Source organism: Lathyrus oleraceus, chromosome 6, assembly GCF_024323335.1.
Source record: "Lathyrus oleraceus cultivar Zhongwan6 chromosome 6, CAAS_Psat_ZW6_1.0, whole genome shotgun sequence".
NCBI lineage: Eukaryota > Viridiplantae > Streptophyta > Magnoliopsida > Fabales > Fabaceae > Lathyrus > Lathyrus oleraceus.
The window spans coordinates 240,003,131-240,027,443 of NC_066584.1; the positions used below are offsets into that span (position 1 = coordinate 240,003,131).

At 35.7% G+C, this 24,313-nt stretch overlaps 1 protein-coding gene across 6 annotated transcripts in view; it reads right to left on the reverse strand.

Annotated features, from left to right (window-relative positions):
- Positions 1–211: 211 nt before the first annotated feature.
- Positions 212–24,313, reverse strand: part of LOC127098600 (transcriptional corepressor LEUNIG_HOMOLOG) — a 29,314-nt gene continuing 5,212 nt past the window's right edge. For 4 of the 6 annotated variants that reach the window (XM_051037230.1, XM_051037226.1, XM_051037231.1 and 1 more), the window contains exons 9-17: positions 22,672–22,749; positions 16,572–16,799; positions 14,654–14,795; positions 6,282–6,391; positions 3,162–3,311; positions 1,894–2,049; positions 1,688–1,804; positions 1,374–1,571; positions 212–773 (exon numbers count right to left, since the gene is read on the reverse strand). In XM_051037230.1, the coding sequence (XP_050893187.1) occupies positions 630–773; positions 1,374–1,571; positions 1,688–1,804; positions 1,894–2,049; positions 3,162–3,311; positions 6,282–6,391; positions 14,654–14,795; positions 16,572–16,799; positions 22,672–22,749 (1,323 nt within the window). In that variant the 3' untranslated portion in view covers positions 212–629. The remainder of the gene's footprint in view (positions 774–1,373; positions 1,572–1,687; positions 1,805–1,893; positions 2,050–3,161; positions 3,312–6,281; positions 6,392–14,653; positions 14,796–16,571; positions 16,800–22,671; positions 22,750–24,313) is intronic. The other 2 variants (XM_051037229.1, XM_051037228.1) reach the window with 1 other exon arrangement.

A 24,313-nucleotide genomic window follows, 5' to 3' on the forward strand; every position in this document is an offset into this window, starting at 1 on the left:
GAGAAGGTATAGAGATGAGAAAAATTCCCTAAATCTTGAAGTGGATATACTTACCATTTACATAATGTATAACAATGAATAATCAAAACTCTAAATTCGAATACAAATATCAGAGACAACTTCGCCAACTACAAGAAAGAGCAGTCATAGAAGATTGAGAACAATTTCTATTAAGAAAAAAATTCAATAAGGAATATAAAATGAGCGTAAATTACTCACCAAACAAAGGTTTCTAACCCTAACATATAAGCATTTAAGATTACACAAAGGACTTGTTCAAATAATTTATATATTGATTACAAATTGATTGACACTATCTTCTAATCAGAAAAAACGAAGAACTTGCAAAAGAATTTTAATTTAATTTGCTTTTGAAAAAAACAAACAGAGATATAAATGAGTTAATTTAACTGTGAACAGAGAAAATACACAAAGCACCTCATCACAGTAGATAATGGAGGAGCAGAAAGAAGGGAGGTTGGGGCAGGGATACATGGAGGATTCTTATCCCCAATGCATATCTATGTTACTTCTTCAAAGCTGTTCTTTAATCGGACGGGTACTGCCCATCAGAATGTAACTGGTATAACACATTATACGGCACTTTTGGAACCACAGAATAATCCTTTTTATTTCCATAACTTTACAGACTTGTCATGACTGGCAGAAGCAACCATCCCTGTGACCGGTGATTGTGCTAGAGCTGATATTACACCCTCGTGAGCTGGTATGGTCATGCATTTATTTTCGGCCATTAACCAGAGCTCCAATGACTGCAAACCATTAAAGAAACAAATGAAAACAAGTTTTTCAGAAATTGTGTAATATGCTGCAAAAACATGTTACCACCCTGTTAGCCAATATATTTAACAAAAACTATGTTTCAGGTGAAAAATTAAATATATATATTTTTTTAAAAAAAATTAAAACAAAAACATCCAAATGCAAGCTATCTATTTATTTACGGCTTTACTGTATTTGATATTGATGACGAGAACTAAATAGTCATCGGTGGGGGACGGGTGTTTAAGCGACCTATTAATCGGAAGGGGGTAAAATTAATCTCTTAATATCCTATTGGATATCACAGAGAATACAAGTGTGAATAATTTAGAAGCAAGAGAGAGATAGAGAGCCCTAGCTTGCTCTAGAATATAAATATTCTGCATTAACTACACATGAACAATTGCTGCGTGTATACATATGTAACTGAATTAAACTAACTCATGTAACAGAGACATGCACTCACAGACATCATGAATAACTGTCATCTACAGAAAAGTGTCGTGTATAAACAGTTAAGTAAAGACTAGTTCAGGAATAAACCTGAAAAATATAGTAGTAAATACATAACTTGATATGTACAAACATACCTGGTATCCTCCAATAACCAAGAGGTTGGAGTAGCTTGGGTGAAAAACACAAGAATGAAACATGTTTCCACTGGAATTAAGTTCATGAATGCAATCCCCAGAGGCAAGTGACCAGACTTTAACAGATTCTTGACTCACAGATGCCAAATAATCTCCATTTGTATCCCAGCATATACAATGTACATCCGCAGAGTGTCCCTAAAAATACGTAAATTCAAAATATGAATAAATATTAAAGGATAATATAATAAAAAGCAAGAATGGAATTGTATTTTATGCTTAGATTTATTGAAATTCGGTGTCCTTGTTTACACCTGTAATGAGTGCATTTTCCTGTCGGTCTCAACATCAAAGAGAGAAACAACATTGCCGGATGCTGCAGCCAGAAGGTGTCCACTCCTTGGCTGAAACCTCACCTGTGTAGATCCTCCCTGCTTGATAAATTTAACCAGTTTCAGAAGAGAGAATATGCCAAATCCATCACATTTATGAGTAAAATCAAATAAATTTCGCACATGACCTTAAAAACACGAGTACAAGAATATTGATTAATATTCCAGAAGCGAATCTCACTGTTATCATCACAGGAACAGAAAAGGTCATTTTTCTTAGGGTGGAAATCAAGGGATGCAACATGAGAAGAATGACCACTATATGCCTGCAAGGAAAAGCTTGGCTGCCAAAGTAATAGCCAATGGTTAGTCCCAGCTTTAAGCAAACCAACATTTTAAATAAATACCAGTGTCTATGGCATAGGAGGTATAAGCTTTGAACACCAGGTTTCATGATTATACTAAACAAACACCAAATGATAAATATTAAAAAAGAAAACACGGGATATTTCTTATAGATAAATGCATAGCCCTTTGATAGTAGTTTTATCCACTGAGGTATAAAATGTAATTTAAAACATGGACTGTCAAAAGTACAACAACAGACAAACCATACACTGCCAAGTGTCTGAAATTTTAAATCTGTGAAACGGAATGATACACAACTGACTATAAACGTAATGAATGGCTAAAGAAGGGTTCCAAATTCTAAGACATCAGCTTCCAAGAACAACAGTTTCTATTACAGAAGCTGACATATTACAATTAACTATGTGTTTAGACATGCTAGAAATATGCAAAATTTCTAAATAGTGATATAAGGATGTCACAATGGTGAACACGTAGGGATGGCAATGGAAATGGATAAGGCAATCTACTATAGTACCCGTCCCCATACCCACGGTTTGAAAATATCCTCGTATCCGAGCCCATACCCATGCAGGCACAAACGTTTGTACTTGTTACCCGCATTTCTAGTAAAAATAAATCGATCAATTATAAAATATTATATCATTCTAAGTTTTTAACATTAGTCAAGCCCGTTAAGTTAGAATAGTCTATATAAAAAGATTAGTGCTGGTACATTATTTATACCGAAATACATAACATTCAGTTTTCACACTTTACACTAAACCTAGACAGCACCTAGATATAATGACTTTCATTCCCAACAGTAAAAGAAATATAAGGTTGGTTTGGTGGTTGGGGACGAAGAGTTAAGGAGCGAAGTGGAGTGACAAGGAGGTTGAAGATTTTTCCCCACCCACAAAATAACCCAAACATACTGACACGTCATTCGAAAAAAAATCTATCAGTAAATAAAATAATAATCCCCATGGGGAAGAGAAAGTTGCATTCAATTAGAAAGAAAGCATATCATAATCCCAAATACTCAGGAAAGACAAGGAATGATCAAATATAACACAAAAGAGAATCATTTAAAATAAAAAATTACATCTGCAGCATCCCAAAGTCGCACAGTTGTATCAAACGAAGATGTTGCCAGCTGAGTTGAATTTGGTCTGAAGCGAACATCAGTAATAATAACAGTGTGTTCCTCTGGTGTGCTCTGTGTTTGCAGTGTCTCCATGTTCCATAAAACAACCTAATGACAAGGGAAAAGATAAGCAACTGTTTCTTTAACACAATAAGGGTCAGTTCCTTATGAAGGGCAAAAATGAAAGTGAAATTTGTGTATATGTTTACAAGTTTAAAATAGTATTGAAAACTGACCCATAAATCCTTCACTCCAATTTTTATCCCCATACCATACTGATACCAGAAGTAAACATTTGATGCTATTCTTATCTTTAGATAAACAAGAAAAACATGCTAACACACAATGAATACTGAATTAAAGCATGCCTACTATATAATTTCTTGGAGCAACCGTATAATTTCCTTATTTACTCATTTTCTATATTTAGTCCTTTTGATTATAATAATACTCCTAGAATTTTCTTCTTTTAGAATATTCCTTTTCTATATGAAGATGTAACCTCCCTATTTATTCCCGCTATTGCTGTAGAATAAAATATACATGTAGTTCTATGCACTAACTTGATGGGGGTGTTGAAGTAACCGTATAATTTCTCTATTTATTTATTTTTTATATTTAGTCTTTTTTATTATAATAATACTCTTCTAAATATTCACTTTCTATATGAAATTATAATCTCCTTATTTATACCATCTATTGCTGAAGAATAAAATATAAAAGAATAATACTCTTCTAGTATTAAATAACAATAACAAGTTCATATTCCTACAGAAAGACAGAGAGATGACAAAATGGATGGTCTTTCTTTCCATACCTACACAACAACAACAACCAAGTTTTATCTCACTAAATGGGGTCGGCTACATAAATCAAATCAAGCCATAATGTTCTATCAAAGACTATGTTTCTATTGAATTTAATTTTGAGATCTTAGTAGTTTCTCTTATAGTTTTTTATGTTTTCCTCTCCGTGTAGTTATTTGACTCCTCTCCATCTAGTTATTTGACTCCTCCTCAACGGATCTACTCTCTTTACAACAGAATCTATAGATCTTTTCTCTACATCCCCAAATAACCTAAGCCTATTTTCCACCATTTTTGCCACTATAGGTGCAACTCCAACAATCTCTCTAATATTGTCATTACTAATTTTATCTGGTATAGTCTTACCACACATTCAACTCAACATTTGCATCTTTGCTACACTTATTATATTTACGTGTTGATGCTTAACTGCCCAATATTTTGTCTCGTACAAGATAGCAGATCTTACCGTTCTCCGATTAAAAAATTTCTTCAGTTGAGCAGTACTTTTGTGTCACATAAAACCCCTAAGACCCTCCTCAATTTCAATCACCCAACTTGGATTAGATAGTTTAGATCTCCTTCTATTTCTCCATAGTTTTTTATTATGGACCAAGATATTTAAAGCGTATGACTTGTGGTATGATATGGTCTCCAACTTTCACCTCTAGGTTAGTTAGAAACGCTTCTCTTTTACTAAACTTATATTCCATATACTCCGTCTTACTTTTACTTAGGCAAAAGTCGTTACTAAGCCTCATCTCCAACCTCTCATTTAAATCCTCTAACAAGTCCATTTTATAAGGTTGAATTATGCCCAATCAAAATTCTAAGACGACATCAAAGTCTCATTCAAGATCCGGTGGACAACCTTTTATCAAGTTTCCATTATTGGATCACCTACAATTAATATTCACGTACCAAACACAATAGTGGGCATGAAGGGGTAAGGTTGAGTTAGGAGCAACCCAAATTCTAAGATGGTATTAAAACATGGTTCAAGGTCTGTTAGGCCACTTGTAATCAGGTTTCTGGGTCACCCGTCATTTATATCCACGCATCAAGTCCATTAGTGTTGGGCATGAGGGCATATGTTAAAAATCTCACTTCATACAATATATAGCCTGAAAATATATTTATAAGTGGTACAATCTTCACCTTACAAACCGATTTTGTAATGTCCAGTTATTCAAATGTCGCTCATTCTCTCGTATTTCAACACTAATAAAAAGGAAAGGTTCTTTATCTGCATAAATTATTACTCAAGCCCATAGTATAACAACTTCATATAATCAAATGAATACATTATTTCTCTTTTTTTCCCTTCAAAGTACTTATCATTATGGATTTAAACTAGGAGAACAAAAGAATCAATAGCAGCATAAGACCACAAAATGTTTTCGAAAAAATATATTTTCTATTTTTATTGACAATATAGCATCTTATTTATGGCATAAAATTCTCATTAGACAGAGACTTGAGCAGAAATTTAAAAAAAAAAAAAACACTTGACATGATTTTTTTGACGAGAAGATAAATTTCTGAAACTCAACAATAATAGTCCTCTAACTAATGCTCAGTGTTATAGTACAAAACAACTATCCATCAACCTTGACACACCAACATATGCATTCTAGAAAGTTGATTCTTAATATCACAACTGAGGCATGAGGTAAAATGCATTGTGTGAGAGTGTGAGGGGGAATTATACATAAATTATCCATAAACCATCACGTATTAGCTTAAGCTTTTGCGGGAATTACCTCTAGAAACTTAGCATATGGGACCAGATCATTAGTTCACAACTTAAGCATGTTCTACTGTCTTAACTGATTAATGCTGGTTATTTTTCCATACATTAAAAACTCAAGTTGAATTCTACCCATGCTTGTTAAGGTGGAATCATATACCCAGCAGTACAACCAAATCACATTAAACACAAATGCCTTGTATTAAGGCAAAACATAATGGTAAGCAAACAACAATAAAAGGATGCATCCTTTAATAGGAGCAGACAATAATCAGATCGATAAGGTATCACTTCGATAGGGTATCAGTGATAGCAGCTGATTCAAGTGCATTATTACAAACATGTAAAAAGAATTAATCTTGTCAAGATTTTAATATATAAAAAACAATAAAGGAAACCAATTTTAGATCTTTAAATTAGAATTCATTGGCAAATATTTCTTTTTTGTTCTAAAATTGTGTTATAACGGTAATTCTGATATCTCCTTTAAAGCAGTAAATTGAAGAATTAAATTCATTTTACCTTCTTGTCATGTCCAGCACTGGCTAATAATTTCCCATCTGAGGAGAAATGACAACAAACAACTTTTCCATTGCTTTTGCGTACAGAACCAACTTCATTGAAGGAAAAGCCTGAAAGGAACCTATACAGTCAATATAAATAACAAAAACTTATACACATGAAACCTGGATACTCAATATGATATGGAAATACAATACCATACGGAAATACGGGACAATTTTAAAATTCAAGATTTGATAAGGCCAAGATACTTCAATAAAAATTTTAATTTAATATTAAACATATAAGTGTGCGGTTTATAACATAAATAAACATTCACATTATTTAAAAATGATTGTCAAAACAAACGAAGGAGCATCACGCATGATAAAAAGGATAGTAAGAAATATAAGAGAAAGAGATATTTAGATAAAACCGTATGTCTAAATAGCACTATGGAAGTTATATTATTTAGAGAACTTCACAATTAACTGTATTAACTACATAAGAAATATACTACCGTATATTTACAGCATATGCTATGGGACCTTGTAGGAACTTTGTGAGCATGTTTGTCAATTGATCACTAAAGTTGACAAAACTTGTGACAATAGCCCTGGTTCGATCTTCTCTCTAACAAAGTGACAGTTTATTTTGATATGTTTAGTCCTCTCATAGATTGGACTCGAAGTAATATACAATACAGCTTGATTATCACAAATAAGTTTTATTGGTCATTCTTCTTAAAATTGAAGTTCCATGAGAAACTACTTCAACCAAATGAGTTCACATGTTACCAATGACATAGCCCTATATTATGCCTCGGCACTTGATCTTGCAACTACATTGTGTTTCTTACTTTTTCGAGATATCAGGTTTCCTCCAACAAATACACAATACCGAGAAGTGGATCCTCTACCAATGATCGAGTCTACCCAGTCAACATCAAAGTATCCAACTATCTGAGTATGTCATATATCTTCATGTATGCGACCTTTTTTTGGAGCACCTTTGATGTATCTCAGAATCCGGATAACAGTATCCATGCATTCTTGGCAAGGGAATTTAAGAATTGGCTTACCACAAAAGAAATGTCCGAACGAGTGACGGTAAGATAATTCAACTTTCCAACCAGACTCCTATACCTTCCTGAGTTAGATAGAGGCTCCCCTTTATTGGGTAGAAATTTGACACTTGGGTCCAAGGGAATATCAGTTGGTTTAGTGTTCAACAAACATGTTTCTTCCAAAAGGTCCATAGCATATTTCCACTGAGAAATTACCAAACCATCTTTAGACTGGACTACCTCAATACCAAAAAAAAAACGTTGTTTATCTAGGTCTTATGTCTAAAATTGATTCAAAAGATGTTGTTTTAACTAGAGTTTGATAGAAATTGGTTCACACAAACAGAATGACAGGGACCAGTTTGGTTCCTTCCAAGAATTCGAGAGTCTTGGATCTCTCCCTTCCCAAATATTTGAGAGTTGGGTCTCTTCCAATAACCACTTACTAATTCCCAGATGATAAACTCCTCCCTATCTTCCCTTATATATTCTAAACATAAAACCAAGAAATAACTCTGCACTAACCACTCTTAATAGTATAATAACTTTCCACTATCCACTCTTAAAAATATAATAATTACTATTTAAAAACATAATTGCAAGTCATATGTTAAGTCTAACAATATTCTGTCCCTAAAGATTCACCTTGTCCTCAAGGTGAAAAAAATACTGAGTAGAAAAATATATCCTCCCGGATCCCATAACTTGAAGTAAAAAGATTGAGTTATACAAGAAATCGGATAATTTCCTCCGGGATCAAATTTGCTCAATGCTGTCAGTTTTCTCATGATCGATTGTTGGGATGACGCCAATGCCGGTAGTGTAACTTTTTCTCATGATCGATTGTTGGGATGACGGCAATGCCGGTAGTGTAACTTTCTCTTTCCTAGACTTTATTTTAAGAACAGCAGCAATCACTATGTCATACCTGACGTTTGGAGGTTTCGGCAGCAGCAGTTGTTGGCCCAACCATTGTGGCGGTGGTGGTTGTCTATTTAGTTCATCACTGAATCTTATTTCTCTCATTTTCATTGCTTCAGAATTTCTTAAGTGTGACGGTAAAGATGACGTCGGGGGATAGTTGAACTTGGACAGGACAGTAACATCGGTACCTTGTACTCCTCTTTCCTTGTCCAATCTTCATCACTTCTTTGAACATTTACTTCAATGGCACATGTAGATGAATTGTATTCTTCACTATGTCGCTTTCACAATCTAATCTGGTACTACTGCACATTCTTCTTTTTCCTTGTATTTTTTTATATTTGTATCTTCAACTTCATCACAAATTGTTTCTTCAGATTGAGATGCTATTTGAGATGCTATTGGTTCTGGATTCTTATCATGATTTTCATCTCTGACTCTGTTTTCCTGTTCATCATTTTCTGAATCCAGCAGACAATTCCAAACTTCTGGTGAAATTTCTTGAGAATGGCCTTTACAAAATTCCACCAACAAGTATTTGGATGACTCTCCATCCAAGAAATCCACCAATCAAGAGCATCTCTTCTCAAATTAAATGCACTAGCCCACACAAGCTTCATCTCTTCACTCATTCTTCTTAATCCAAAATGTTGCTCAGCCTAGATCAGCGACCAATAGGCCCTTCCATCAAATCTTGAAATCAAATTTGCAGCCATGTTCATGCCAAAATTTCCAGGACAGCAGTAGAATCGTCTTGGATCAAAACTGCTCTAATACTAGTTGATAGAAACTGACTCTCTTACAAAATAAAATTGGGACAATTTCTGATATTTATTGGTACAAAACAGAAATAACAAAAACAGAATGACAGGTGTAACACCCCGTTTTTTTATTAGATATTTTATTATATTTTAATTGTTTGAATTATGGATTTTGATGATTTATTTTATGGTTGGGTGTTGGTGGGGTTGTATCCTTGAGTTAGGGGTATAAAGAGATGATAGAAGTAAGTAGAATAATTTAGAATTGTTTTGATAATTAAAAATAATATTTTATTTATTTTTATTATCTTAATTAGTGAAGATAGAATAATTGGGCCAAATGTGAGAAATTGAGAAAGTTAGTGGGAGGAAGGAATATGAGATAATTAAGTTTGGGTCAAATTGGTGATTTGAAAAAATTTACCCTAAAAGTAAAAAGTTAATATGAACCTAGGTTAAGGAGATTTCCACAGTACGTGATATTTGAGAAAAAAGAGCAAAGAGGCAAGAGGCAGGATGATCAAGAAAAGAGAGTGAATGTTTCAATTTAAATTTTTTATAAGGAATTCAGGTAAGGGTGGGAACTTGTTCCAATAGTAATGGGTATGGTAGAAGGGTAGAATGGAGGAACCTTTAACCTCCTTAGGGTTGAGTGTTTTGATTCATAATTTTGAATGATATGATGGTTGTTATATGATGAATTTTGTGTCCCTTATGTGTGTGTATTTTTCTGTTTTTATGATTGCATATATTCACCATTGTTACAATTTCGAAGGTTTTAGGCATAATCTTAAAACTGTGATTAAATGATTTAATTGTGTTAAAACTGTAGATTAAATTTAGATAATTAAAGTATTGCATAGGTTATAATTTTATGAGTGTTTGGCTTTTTACGGAATCGAAATCGGAGGTCCGAAAGACCTCCAACGATGAAAAACGTAGAAAATTCTGCGTTCTATCCTTCACGACCGCGCTCAGCGCAAGAGCCTTTTGTGTTTTTCGGTCGATATCGTTATGGCCATATCCGTAAGTCCAAATCGAGTGTCGTTTAAAGCGTTGGATATATGAAACAGAGGGCTATAACTTTGTTTCAGGGATAAAATAATTTTGGTGATTATTTCATGGACGTTTTTGGGGTTGAAGAAGATGAAAATTTTAGAGAACAACTTCTTAGTAATACCTTCGTGCACGGTTTTAATCATAACTTTCAACGAGTGAATCATTTTGGGTTGGGGTTTGAAGCATTAGAAAGATGACTCTCAGAGATATAACGTGATGGTGATAAGTGAATTATTTAAGTATTATTCCTATGCCTACTGTATTGGTGAAGTTTTTGTTCATACGTTCGATTAATGAATTGTTGACATATCCCGACAATTTTGGTCATAACTTTTATTCCGTAAGTCCGATTTTGATGTCGTTTGAAGCGTTAGAAAGCTAACACTCAGACCTATAACATGGTAGTGATTGTTGATATGTTTTAATAATATTCATATGCCTGATATGTTAATAAATGTATTGGTTTATACATTTGGTTAATGAATGGTTGCATTGTTGTAATATCGTGGTGTGATGATTATGTTGTTATGTCGATGATGTTAAGATGTTGATGAGTTGCTGATGTTTGTTGATATTATTCACGTGGCAACATGAATTGGTTGTTGATTGATGAATGATGTGATGCATAAATGATGAGATGTATGTGGGGATCCTTTAGGTGAACCTTGTTGTGTTAATGCATGTTATTTGAGAGTCATGCATCTTGGTGTACGGGCCTTGGTCCAATTTTGGTGAGCCTCGATTCTATGGTGAGGGATCAGGTGCGAGTAGCTAATTATTATTATGGTGAATTAGTGAAGCGTTACCTATATTGATGGTAACGAGTTTTGGTGAGCCTCGATCCCATTGTAATGGATCGGGTGCGAGTAGCTAATTCCTATTATGGGGGATTAGTGAAGCGTTACCTATGGTGATGGTAGCGATTTTGGTGTTCTCCGGTTCCAAGAGGGAATCGATCCTATGGTGGGGATCATGGAGTGAGATGAACCTGAGTGTTCATATTTGGTACCACATGCATGTCGAGTCGGCGTTGAATACATTGCATAAGTGTTGCATTTGTATTGGTTGTTGTTGATGTGTTGTTGGATGAGATGTTGTTGCATATGATGTTAATGATAAGTGAGATGTGGTTGTGTATGATGTTGATTATGACTTAGATGTAAGAATGTGATATATTGTTGTGCATGATTGTGTAAATTTTGTACTTTATTCTTCATTCTATATCGTTATTATTGAAATGAATTCTCACCTCTTCTGTTTGAATGTTGCCTTTACATGGGCATCGTGCAGATACTCAAGAGTAGTATTGCTGAAGTAAGTGGAAGGTAGTTGTTGGATTACTTCTTTATTTTGTCGCTTTTACTAGTGGTACCATGCTCTGATCATGCAACATCGGGTTGGATTAAACGCTTATTTTATTTCTTATGTCTGATTATGTTGAAGTCATAAGACCAATTTTGTTGTTAAGAATTCTTAAGATGTTGAGTTGATTGATTACAACTCTCTTATTTTGTTATTACAATTGAAGTTGAGACTAGATGTTATTACTTGCTTTATCTTCCATAATTGTGATGATAATTCCGCTGCGATGATACTCTAAAATGGAAGTGAGCATGCAGTGACAAGCTATGAACGTCTTATTATGTGAATATATAATATCGATCAGATGAGATGGATGTCGTGTAAACATCCCAGGTATGATTCAGATAAGTGGGTGTCGTGTAAACATCCTTATTACAAATGTGTGTATTGAAATTTACTGTTGAAACTCGTGTTACGGAACAGATCATGTGTGTTATGAATGTGTGACACCCTACATGGTTTTATTTTATATTTAATTTACGCGATAAATTATGTGTGTGGTTTAGGGTGTTACAACAGGGACCAGTTTGATTCCTTCCAAGAATTCGAGAGTCTTGGATCTCTCCCTTCCCAAATGTTCGAGAGTTGGGCCTCTCCCAATAACCACTTACTAATTCACAGATAATAAACTCTTCCTTATCTTCCCTTATGTATTCTAAACAGAAAACCCAGAAATAACTCTGCACTAATCACTCATAATAGTATCATAACTCTCCACTAACCACTCTTAAAAGTATAATAATTGCTATTTAAAAACATAATTGCTAAGTCATATGAAAAGTCTAACAGAGTATTCTCTACTGATCACTACCATTTATGATGATAACATTTACGTACACAATAAGACAAATGCATCCATGGACACAATGACTATAGAAAAGTAGAATGGATGACTTCACTACGAACCATACAAAATTGTTGTACTACGGTGTTGAATCTCTCAAACTAAGTTCTCGGAGATTGCTTAAGACAACAAAAGAAATTTGTGTAGCCGACAAACCATGGTCCATGACTCCCGCTAAGCAACAAACCCAAGTGAATGTTCCATATATACATCTTCTCAAGATCACCATATAAAAATGCATTTTTGATGTCAAGTTGATGAGCAGGCCAATGTTGAATGGTTGCAATGGCGAGAAGAAGTGTAATTGATGTCATCTTAGCTACATGTGAGAAAGTATCGCTATAATCAAACTCAAAAGTATGAGTGTATCATTTGACTATCAAGCTTCACGATATAAAGCCAACAACAACCTACCAAAGATTTCTCAGGGGGTAGAGGAACCAGTTCCTAAGCACCACTACTTTGAAGAGCACACATCTCGTGAACCATTGTTTGCCTCCACTCGAGGTGACAAAGAAGACAAAGAAATAGAAAACAAAGAAGACGAGCATGTATAATGCAAAAGGGAAAGACGATGATAATATAAATCAGTATAATGTGAGAGGGATTTCATGTTTGACGTATATCTTTTCAAAGAGCAAATCGGAAGTTCGGACGCAAGCTACAGGATCGAAAACAGTGATGGAGACAGAGCTAGAGGAGAATCTGCAACGACCTCAGGGACAGGTACGGCAAATGTTAGGTGACAACGCTGATATGTTTGTAGTGGTCGTGAAGTGGAGGGTTCAAACGTAGGGGTATCTAGTGGATCAAACTCCCTAGATTCAAAAAGAACAATGGTAGACGAGACATTAATAACTTCCGGAAGAGGTGTAGGAGTAATTTCTTGAAGGGTTCCAAAGTCACGTGGTTGGGCCCAAAATATGTGCTCAAAAAAGGTAACATCATCCGATTTATGTGGTATCGCAGTAGTGTAGGAGAATAACAATGATAATCTTTTTGGGGGTTGATGATAATCAAGAAAGACACACTTAGTGATCGAGCTGATGGTTTATTAAATTCAGGAGATCATGAGATTGTGAACAAAACCTATAGACCCGAACACACGGGGAGGAATCGAGTGACGGGGGCAATGGGAAAAAAACATTGAATGAGACATTATTATTAAGGACAGATAAGGGCATACAGTTTATAAGATAGGCGCTTATGTTTACCACCAATTACATTTGGATTGGTAGAGGGACCCTAAACATATGAATGAAAAAAATTAAAGGGGGAAACGCTTCTTTTGTTGTTTAATGGAAAAGGTAGACACTTATGTTTACATACTCGCACACATCACAACACAACATAAGGAAGACTTTCAAAATCTACCTTATTGAATAAAGACAGAAATAAAACTTTAATGACTCCAAAAGAAGGATGACCTAATCAACAATAAAAAAGAAAGACTTTTTCCTTTTTAGAGAGTACTGACTCTGACATAAATGAGTGGGACAAGTGGACTTTTGTACACTAACCTGATTTTTTAAAATAGTAAAGGTCATTTCTTTCTCTAGCTAAGTTACAAGAGTATCATCTGTGGCAGCAATTCTTTTATTTCTGGGACAAGGGGAATGAGAGTGGAAGCTTACCGGAATTCACCATACTACAATTACCAGATGATCTTTTCATACTATTGAGTATGAAGGAAACAAAAGCAACCATCGAATATTTATATATAAGATACCAAAGAAAATAAGATTCGATGAAGAAATCAACCCAGAAAATATAGGGACAGCGTCTGGTACTGTATAGACGACCAGAGTTGTATTGGCGACTGCAAGAAACTATAAGAACGGCTTCCAGAAAGTGTACAGGACTGTACGGACGGCTGCCGAAAAAGTATAGATAGCGGTTAACTTGACGAACTTAACAGTATGTAGTGCTCAGTCAAGATTTGAGGTTATTGACAACAGAAAATGCCTAGTCAGATTTTCTCATAAATTATTTGTGGAAGTTGAGTCTCCAAGATCATGGGCTCCGATACCATGTGAAAAATAGAAATAAGAAATTTTCTAAATGTGCTATAGTGAATAAAACACTCGGCAACCGTGATATTTATAAACACAATATACATCTCGTGCACATATATGACGTATCCCAAACGTATTGGCCACAATAAAAAAAACATCTCGATCATATCCAAATGAGCCTGCCGTATCCCGTGCACATATATGACGTATCCCAAATGTTTCGGCCACAATATTTTAAAAGATTTTAAATTTAATTGACGGACACTTTTGTAATACGTAATAGTACTTAACAAACACATATCAATGTTGGATACGTATGAGACACCGATACTTTGACATACACACAAGCACATCAAAATTACCTTTTGAAGCATCTGTAGCCTGCTCGGAAGGATTCCGTTTCAAGGTCCCGAATAAGTCCTTTCCATCACCATCATCTTGTGAGAGAAATGATTCCACATTATCATCTAAGGAGCCAACATCTCCAAAAGGTTCCAGGTCATCCTGCAAATAAAACAAAGTGAACAATCAAGTATTAACTATCATCTCTAACTTCAAAACAATAAGATTCATCTAATAATATAGGGAAACAAAACATAAATTCTAAGAATATAGTGCACAACTTTTCAAGTCTCAAATCCTTTGTCAATTCAAGAATATTATTTACACATTATGATACATAGTAATTGTTGCGTACACCGGAAAAAAAAACATACTAATTGTTAGAATCAAAGAATCAAATCCAAATATTTATTATTAATATCTGAGTTTATTATGATTAAAATTTGTAGATGATACCAATTACTAGTATTTATTGTATTTATTCTATATAATATTATAAGTAAAATAGAGTCGGATTTAGACACACAAAATCACAACGTTATGATCATGTAGCTAGTGGGGTTTATCACTGCTGCCGGTGCGAATGCCGCGGCAACATAAAATTATGTCAAACATACTTACTCTTAGAATTTATGGGTTGGGCATAACTCATCCTTGCAAAACCGTCTTGTAAAGTGAAAATTGCTCTCATTTACAAACACATGCTCAGATCATATACTGTCCGATGTTAACACACACCCTCATGTCCAGAACTGGACATCTGGAGTGTAATATAAATGGTGGATAACCCAATAGCAGAAACCCGATAGCAGGTGGTCCAACAGATCTTAAACCGAACTCTAATAACAACTTAAATCTGAATATTTTTTTATTGAAATGAAAAGGTTTCAACAACTATATATATATATATATATATATATATATATTATATATATATATATATATATATTATATATAATATATATATATATATATATATATATATATATAAAACTAAATAAGAATGTAATCCTATCATATTTCCTATGTTTATGCATCTCTATTCCTGAGCCTCCTACACCCTCCTAAACCTCCTAAACAGTTTATTATTTATTGTTAGAACTAAATAAACCTCTAGATATTCTAGATTGATTGTTAGTATTTTTAGAATATACAACTTTTTAGATTAGTGCTTATTCAATGGTGTTTTTTAAGGCTGCTATGCATTTTTCTTTTTGGAAGTATGTTCTGTCCAACTGTGCTATAATCTATGGGCCCCTTATTTAGTGTGACCCACAACCGTGCACAACAGTATATTGTCGCGCAATCCTCTGGTGAGCACGACGGTCTTTATCTCGATGTTGTATTCCTCCCCACGTGCTTCCGCCAGATCAGCACGTTTGGAAAGTTGTTGAAGCATCCATCTGCCTCCATTTCTCAGAAACGTTTTTCGGCAAATTTGTTTTTAAGCATGTTCTCCACTGTTGTGTCATGCTTTCAGCATGTCTACAAATTCTCTGCCAAATTTCCTCTTCCTTCATCATCCAGTGCATTCACTCCTTCTCGTCAGCTTGTTTATCTCCGCATCCAGCTGTGATTCAATCAGCCGCGCCTTCTCAAGAGAGACCTTTTTTTCGAAACCACCATAGCCACCTTTGGAATCCTCCGACAAGCATAAATGTCTATGCTACAACCACCCATTGTAACAAGCTTTAGCTTGAAGAGAAGTGTTAGAATTAAATAATCAAATTCAAATATTTGTTATTTGGATTAGAATTAGAAAGTAATATCAATTAGTATTTATTTTATATGCTATTATAAGTAGAGATAAGTGTAGCTTGATTAAGAGAGAATCATAAGTATTTAATTTAATGACCTGTGTCTTGAGAGGGAACGGTAGCAACTTCAGCATGCAGAGTAAAAGCAATTGAATATTACAAAATATGCAAGTTGATTTACCAGCTGGTTTGTGGAAGATGCAAGACCGCCTGCTCCTTCAGTACCAAACATCATCAAAGCTTTGGATACACCAGTAACATTTTGCAAGTTACCTGCCATAGCAACTCCGTCACCAGGAGTATGAGTAGATGGAGTTGATGGTTGAGAATTAGAAGGGCCAAGTGTATTTCCTGTGCCAGTACTATTGGCAGCTCCCGATGATGTAGGCCCTTTCCTTTTTCGGTTATTCTATAATATAGCATGGAAATAGTCATATATAATTGTAAAGAGAAATGATAGTTTGACACACAAATTTGACAACAAAACTGAACAATTTGGATGGTTAACGCCGTTCAAATATGTGGTTAATTACGCTCATTAGATGGTTAATAAATATAGCAAGGTGTCGCAACCCAATAACCATCCGTTGAACATAATTAACCACAACTTTGAATGTCTTTAACCATAAATTTCAGGTGTTCAAATAAAGGTGTTCAAATATATGTGATAGTCATAATAACCATCCAATAAGTTCATTAGATGGTTAATAAATATGGCAAGGTGTCGCAACCCAATAACCATCCGTTGAACATAATTAACCACAACTTTGAATGTCTTTAACCATGATTTTCAGGTGTTCAAATATACATATGATAACTGATTCGATACATGATTTTGAGGTTTTCAAATATACATGAAATGTATTAACAATAACTTTTGTTCAAGTATACGCCTGAACGTTGTGGTTAATTGTGTTTCGTAGATGGTTAATGAGTTGCAACACCTTGTTATATGCATTAACTGATTCGAACCTAGCATCATTAAATACAACAAAGATAAAATTAACATAAAAAATTTAAGATAAAGATGTATACAACAGAACAAAGCGCCTAATGAGATTCTATTGTCTACAGAACAAAGCGCCTTCAAAGAACCAATGTTCTATGACTATAACGAATTGTATGATTCCACTTCATACCTTTCTCTCTCCACTCAGAATCTTTATAACATAATTCCCTTACTTAATTTACTTCTTGTTTCCTTTTCTCACTTTGTCCCTCTCTATTTATCTTAACATAAACTCCACAATATGGGCTGGGCTTGGACAACTGATGTGTGATCTGCCCCTCTGAGCCCACCTTCTGATGTGAGATCCTATCATTGCCCCCCTTTTGAAATACAGACTTGTCATTGGGACTTAGACTCTTAACAGAGCATGTAACTCTCCTTGTGCAATAGTAGTGAAAGACCAAGTCTCTTATCCCAGGATCCCAATTCCATTGTTGTGAGTTTGACAAACTAAACACTCCACTTAGTTTTTGTCAAGAGTCCCACATCGGACAATATATGGTCTGAACATGTGTTTATAAGTGAGGACAATTCTCACCTTACAAACCGGTTTTGTAAGGTTGAGTTAGACTCAACCACATTTCATAGCATGGTATAAGAATCTGGATTAGAAATTTGTTGGACTACCTGCTATCAGATGTCCACTATTGGGTCATCCGCCACTTATATTCACACTCCAGATGTCCAGTCCTAGGCGTGAGGGGGGGAGTGTTAAGAGGTGTTAAGATTCTCACATCGGACAATATGCGGTCTGAAGATGTGTTTAAAAGAGGGGCAATCAACACCTTACAAGTCAGTTTTGTAAGGTCAAGTTAGACCCAACCACAAATCTTAACATGGTATCTAGAGATTGTTTCGAATTCGATCCTCCTTGAACTACCGATCGCTTCCGCTATTGAGTCCCAAAAGTTTAGGAATGTGTGTTGTTTTGACTTTTCATATTGATATGTTCTATTAAAAAAAACCTCATTGTTGAATCGACAAATTGTTCTCAGTCTGGTTTAAAAATCCATTTGGCCACCTCCTATCGAGTGTCCGCTATTGGGCCACCTGCCATTTATATCCATACTCCAAATGTCCAGTCCTGAGAGTGAGGGGGTGTTAAGAGTACTACATGCCTAAACATGTGTTTAAAAGTGGGGTCAATCCTCACCTTACAAGTCGATTTCATAAGGTTAAATTAGGCTCAACCACAACTCTTAACATGGTATCAAGAGTTTCTTTTGATCCTCTTTGAACTACCGATCACTTCCGCTACCGAGTTCCCAAAAGTTTGGGAATGCGTGTTGTTTTGGCTTTTTTTAATGACAGGTTCAATTAAAAAATCCTCTTGTTGAATGATAAATTGTTCTCAGCATTGCGTCTACCATTTTGTCTGCTTAAAGATCATTGATCATATATACCCTTCATTGCCTCTTTGTTGGTTTGGTCCCTCTTTTTGGATGCTTCTCCTGTGGTTTCTCACCTCAGTGTCACTGCTTTAGCACAAAGAACAACAAGCTCGTTTCGAGCACCCAATATATTTAATGCTTCATTTCTACAATTTCCAACAGCATAATAACCCCTTAACATCTGCTACAAATATCTCTATGAAAAGAGCCGACAACAGTGTTGTGTCTTCCCTTTCTCACTCCACACTCGTCAGTTTGACAATTTTCTTAATGTACTTCATCATTAAAAAGCGTTGAAAAGGATGAGTAAAAGTGAGGTGGTTGGGTCATACATCATACTTATTGAAATGTGGAAATTCTTGGAGATAGAGGCATTGAGTGGCTCATCAAACTATTTAATGAAATTATAAGGTCAAAGCAAATGTCAAATAAATGGAAAACAAACACTTTAGTTCCAATATATAAGAACAAGAGGGATATACAAAATTATGCAAATTATAGTGAGATTAAACTTATGAGTTGTACCACGAAGTTATAGGAAAGTGATTGAATGGAGACTAAAAAAAGAGACTCAAGTTAATGATAATCAATTTGGTTTTACACCTGGGAGGTCGACCATGAAAGCGATATATCTACTACGACATGTGATGGAGCATTATCAGATGGACGAGCAAAACTTGCATTTAATTTTCACTTATTTGGAGAAGGCGTATGATAGAGCGCCTAGAAAGATTTTATGAAAAGCCCTAGAGAAGAAAGAAGTTAGAATTGTCTAAATTTGAGTTGTCCAAAATATGTATGAGGATGTATCAACTAGTGTACGGACACATGATGGGGAGACGGACGATCCCCCTCATTAAAATAGGATTCCAGCAAGGTTCAAACCTAAACCCTTACCTTTTTACTTTGATTTTGGATGTACTCACCGAACACATCCAAGAGCTAGCACCGAGAAGTATGTTTTTTTGCAGATGATGTATTCCTACTTAGAGAGTTGAAGGAGGATTTAAATGAGAGGTTGAAGACTTGGAGACGAGCTTTAGAAACATATTGCTTTCGCCTAAGCATAAAGCAAGACGGAGTATATGGAATGTAAGTTTAGTAAAAGGAGAAGTGTTTCTAATGTAAAGGTGAAAGTTGGAGACCATGGCATCCCACAAGTCATGTGGTTTAAATATTTTGGGTCTGTAATACAAAACAATGGAAAAATAAGACAGGATGTAAATCATTTAATTTAAGCTAGGTGGTTGAAATGGAGAAAAATCTCGGGGATTTTATGCAACACAAAAGTATCACTCAAATTAAAGGGAAAGTTTTATCAGAAAACGGTAAGACATGCGATGTTGTACGTGATAGAATGTTGGGCGGTTAAGAATCAACAAGAGAATAAAATAAATGCGTAGAGATGAGTATGTCGCGTTGGACGTGTGGTAAGACTAGATAGGATAAGATTAGAAATGATTATAGAGAAAGTGTTGGGGTAACACCTATAGTAGAAAAGATAGTGAAAAATATACTTAGATAGTTTGGACATGTAGATTGTAGATTTTGCTGTAAGGAGAGTAGGTCAGATGGAGAGGAATCAAAACACTAGAGGTAGAGGAAGAACTAAAAAAACTATAAGAAAAACTATTAAAAAAATATCAAGATTAACGAATTGGATAGAAACATGGTCTTAGATAGGTCTTGATAGAACATTATGACATAATTTAACCCATGTAGCCAACCCGCTTTATGAATAAAGTTTGATTGTTGTTGTAGTATTTTATCATTACTTCAATTATAAACTAAAGTGAATATGAGGAAATCTCCAAATCAATTCTCGGATCTGTTAGTGAAGCACAAGTTGTCACCAAGACTCCACAACAATTGGAAGGCAATATTGAACCAATATGTGAGCTTAACTCCAAAAATATGAGTTGAGATTTGTTCCTGAACTTTAAAAGCATTCCCATGTTCTACAAAGTTGAAAATCAAAGAGTTCCACGATGCAATATCCATCACTTTCGGTACGTGCCAATCAAGGGATCGGAAGGCATCATAAACTTATTACACAGTTTACCAATATTCCTAAAAACATACCCATGAACTGCTTCCCTCACCTCCAAATCCATAAGATCACCACAAGCACCGATGAGGGTCGGTGTGATAGTTCCCTATCGACCCAAACTCTTATGTCATTAGAAACCTCCAAGCATTCACTACCTTGCCATTCTTAACATACCTTGATATCGCAATGCTCCAAGAACTAAAATCCATCACAAATGTTTTAGCAAACAGTAACCTTGCAATTTTGATGTCCCTAAATTTGGAGTAAATCGAAAAGAAAGAATTACTCACATAAATATGTGACTTCATCACATAAATGTGACTCCAACCCACCAACATAAATGTTGTCCCGGGGCAAGCCCACAAAAGTTAAAATTACACTTGGGCTAACCAGGCCCCCTTTTTTCTTGAATCCATATGTTATCATTATCACCAATTTGGGTTGGCTTCAGTGGCTAACTATTTTAAAAGTTGTAATTTCTTTTTCCAATAAACTAGAGCTATTTTGGTCTGCCCATCAGATTTAAAATGATACGCAGCTCACAAACTACCCATTTTTCCCCTGCCTCATCTGGAACTTTATGAGCTGAAACAGTCCCGAAAGGTACCTTCTCACCTAAAATGGGCTTCTTCATCGTTGCACATATACATGCCTTTTTCATTTGAGGTTGTGGATAGACCACCGCAAGTGCACCTCCGGAAGGTGGCTTCCTTGATGGCGATGAAATAGACGGCTCCGGTGGAGTTGGCCACAAAGTAGGCGGGCTTCAGCGGAGATAGTGACAATGTATACTAGCTCATGATTCCTTTTTTCTCCAATGGCTTTAACAGTGGCAGACTAACTCGCAATTTCTTATTGTTCACGGAAGATCCAGATTCGGTGGCTTTAGCATCTTTATTGTCACCACCATGTTCAGATTTGTTGGTTTGGGTGACAACAAGAGACATAATGATGTACTCAGTGACGAGGAGCCAATGTTGTCAGCCTTGTTTTCTTTTTCACAGAAATTTGGCCACCGCTCCTTTCCTCTTCTCTCGTGTTTGATTGCTTCTCCTTCAGCTTCTCCACCTTTGGAACAGTTTGGTTGAACTCTTCCAATGTTTTGTTCACCTTTGCAGATGCTATTCTCTGCCGTCCCTCCCTTGTCAACGGAACTCTCCTCATTTTTTCTCTCAATCAGATTACTTTTCGCTAGCATCACAATCAGTAACTCCTGGTTTTCCTTTTGCTTCGTTTGCTTTTCTATTAGCATCATTCTGATGTTACTCGTCCCTTTTCATAGTACTTCTAATCTTGCCTCCATTGTACAGGCATGATTGTCGTTTTTGTGAACTGCTGATTCCATCACATATCGAGCAGGTCAGACCATTTGATGCAAACTCAGAATCATAAAATGCAGAATAGATGAAATAAACTAAAAAAAAAAGATAAAGAATGTATTATTTCTGAAAATTAAAGGAAAACACAAGATTCTATCGTCCATAGAGCTAAGCTCCTTCATACCCTTCTCTCTCCACTCAGAATCCTTATAACACATCATTCCCTTATACAATTCGCTTCTCATTTCCTCTTCTCACTCTCAGCCATGTGGATATTCCCATTTTGTTCTCTTAACAAAAACTCTTCGCAATATAGGCTTGGACAACTGATGTGAAAGGTGTCCCTATGAGCCCACCTTCTCATGTGGGATCGTATCATTAAACATCTACTGAACGTAATTAACAATGTATTTGAACTACATTAACCATCGTAACTGTTGTCAAGTTTGTTAGTCAATTTTGTGTCAAAATAACACAGCTCATTTGTAGGCAAACACAACAAAAAAAAATACCTGACCCAGTTGCTGCGGGTGTAAAGGATCCTGCTGTTGCTGGGAGATGGACTGTTGTATCTGTGGCATGTTGATCTGCTTAAAAAATATTAGAAACAAAAACTATCAACAAATGGATATAAAGTGTTTGTTTTCAACCGTAAATAAAGTATTTATTATAATTCTAAAATGGCCATTTGTATGTTGAGAGGAACTAAATATTAGATGTGAATATGTAAATAGAATGTAGTCGCGTGAAAGAATAGTCAAGTATGTAGGGGACGATAATTGTATTTAGGAATATAGGCTGGGTTTCCCTTGTATTGGCCCAATTCTCTCCTCTTCCCTTCTGTCAGAATTCGGTCATGAATTCAGTTATGAGTTGTGTTAGGAAAAACTTTGTTTCATATTTGGAATGTTGACAATCCAAACAAGTAAGAACATAGCGTTGTACATCCTCCCTGATTCCTGTCCAAATAAAATTGGGGCTGATGCGTGCCAATGTTTTGGTAACGCCCATATGACCGCCTGTGGGGGTTTTGTGGAACTCCTCAAGTAAAAGTTGGATGAAAGGAGTGGTTCGAGGTAACCATATTCGCTCCTTGTAATAAATCAGATCATGAGCCACCTTAAAATCTGGACTGCTAGTGGGGTTGGCATGAATTTGTTGCAGTTTGGTGTTGAACTCGGGTTGTTGTAAAAGTTCCTTCTTCAGGGATTTTAAAAAAGAGAAACTGGGCACAGACAAGAAGAGGAATTCGGCAGAAGTCACCTCTGGTATGCGAGAAAGAGCATCAGCCACAACGTTAGTTTTGCCAGAACGGTATTGAATCGTGTAATCATACCCAATCAAACGCGACAGGTACATTTGTTGCTCTGGGGTTTGAATAATCTGAGACATGAGTTCTTTCAAACTTCGATGATCAGTGAGAATGACAAATGAATGACCCAATAGGTATTGACGCCATTTCTTAACAGCGGAGGTAATGGCAAAGAGTTCACGCACATATGTTGAAGCTCGCATCATTTTAGGACAAAAAGGTTTGCTAAAGAAGGCAATTGGGTGGTTCTGTTGGGACAACACAGCCCCCATACCAATTCCAGAAGCATCCGTTTCAACAGTAAATGGCAACGTAAAATTAGGAAGAACCAATACTGGTGCATGACTAACAGCATGTTTGAGACCATCGAATGCCAATTGCGCTTCAGGTGACCATCCAAATTGATCCTTTTTGAGCAATTGAGTCAAAGGAGCAGCAATGGTTGCATAACCTTTGATGAAACGACGATAAAAACCTGTTAATCCCAGAAAACCGCGGAGAGCTTTGATAGTAGTAGGTTTGGGCCATAGTTGAATTGCTGCAACCTTTTCCTGGACTGGTTCGACCCCCTGTTGTGACACAATATGCCCCAAATATTCAATCTGACGTTGAGCAAATAAGCACTTGGATTGCTTGAGAAAAATTGTCCAGCTTCTAGGACCTGAAAAGTTTGCTCTACATGCATCAAATGATCCTCAAAATTGGTACTGTAGATTAATATGTCGTCAAAGAACACAATGATAAACCGGCGCAGAAACGGTTTAAAAATGGTGTTCATAGTAGCTTGAAAAGAGGAAGGAGCGTTACAGAGGCCAAATGGCATCACTTTAAACTCATAGTGT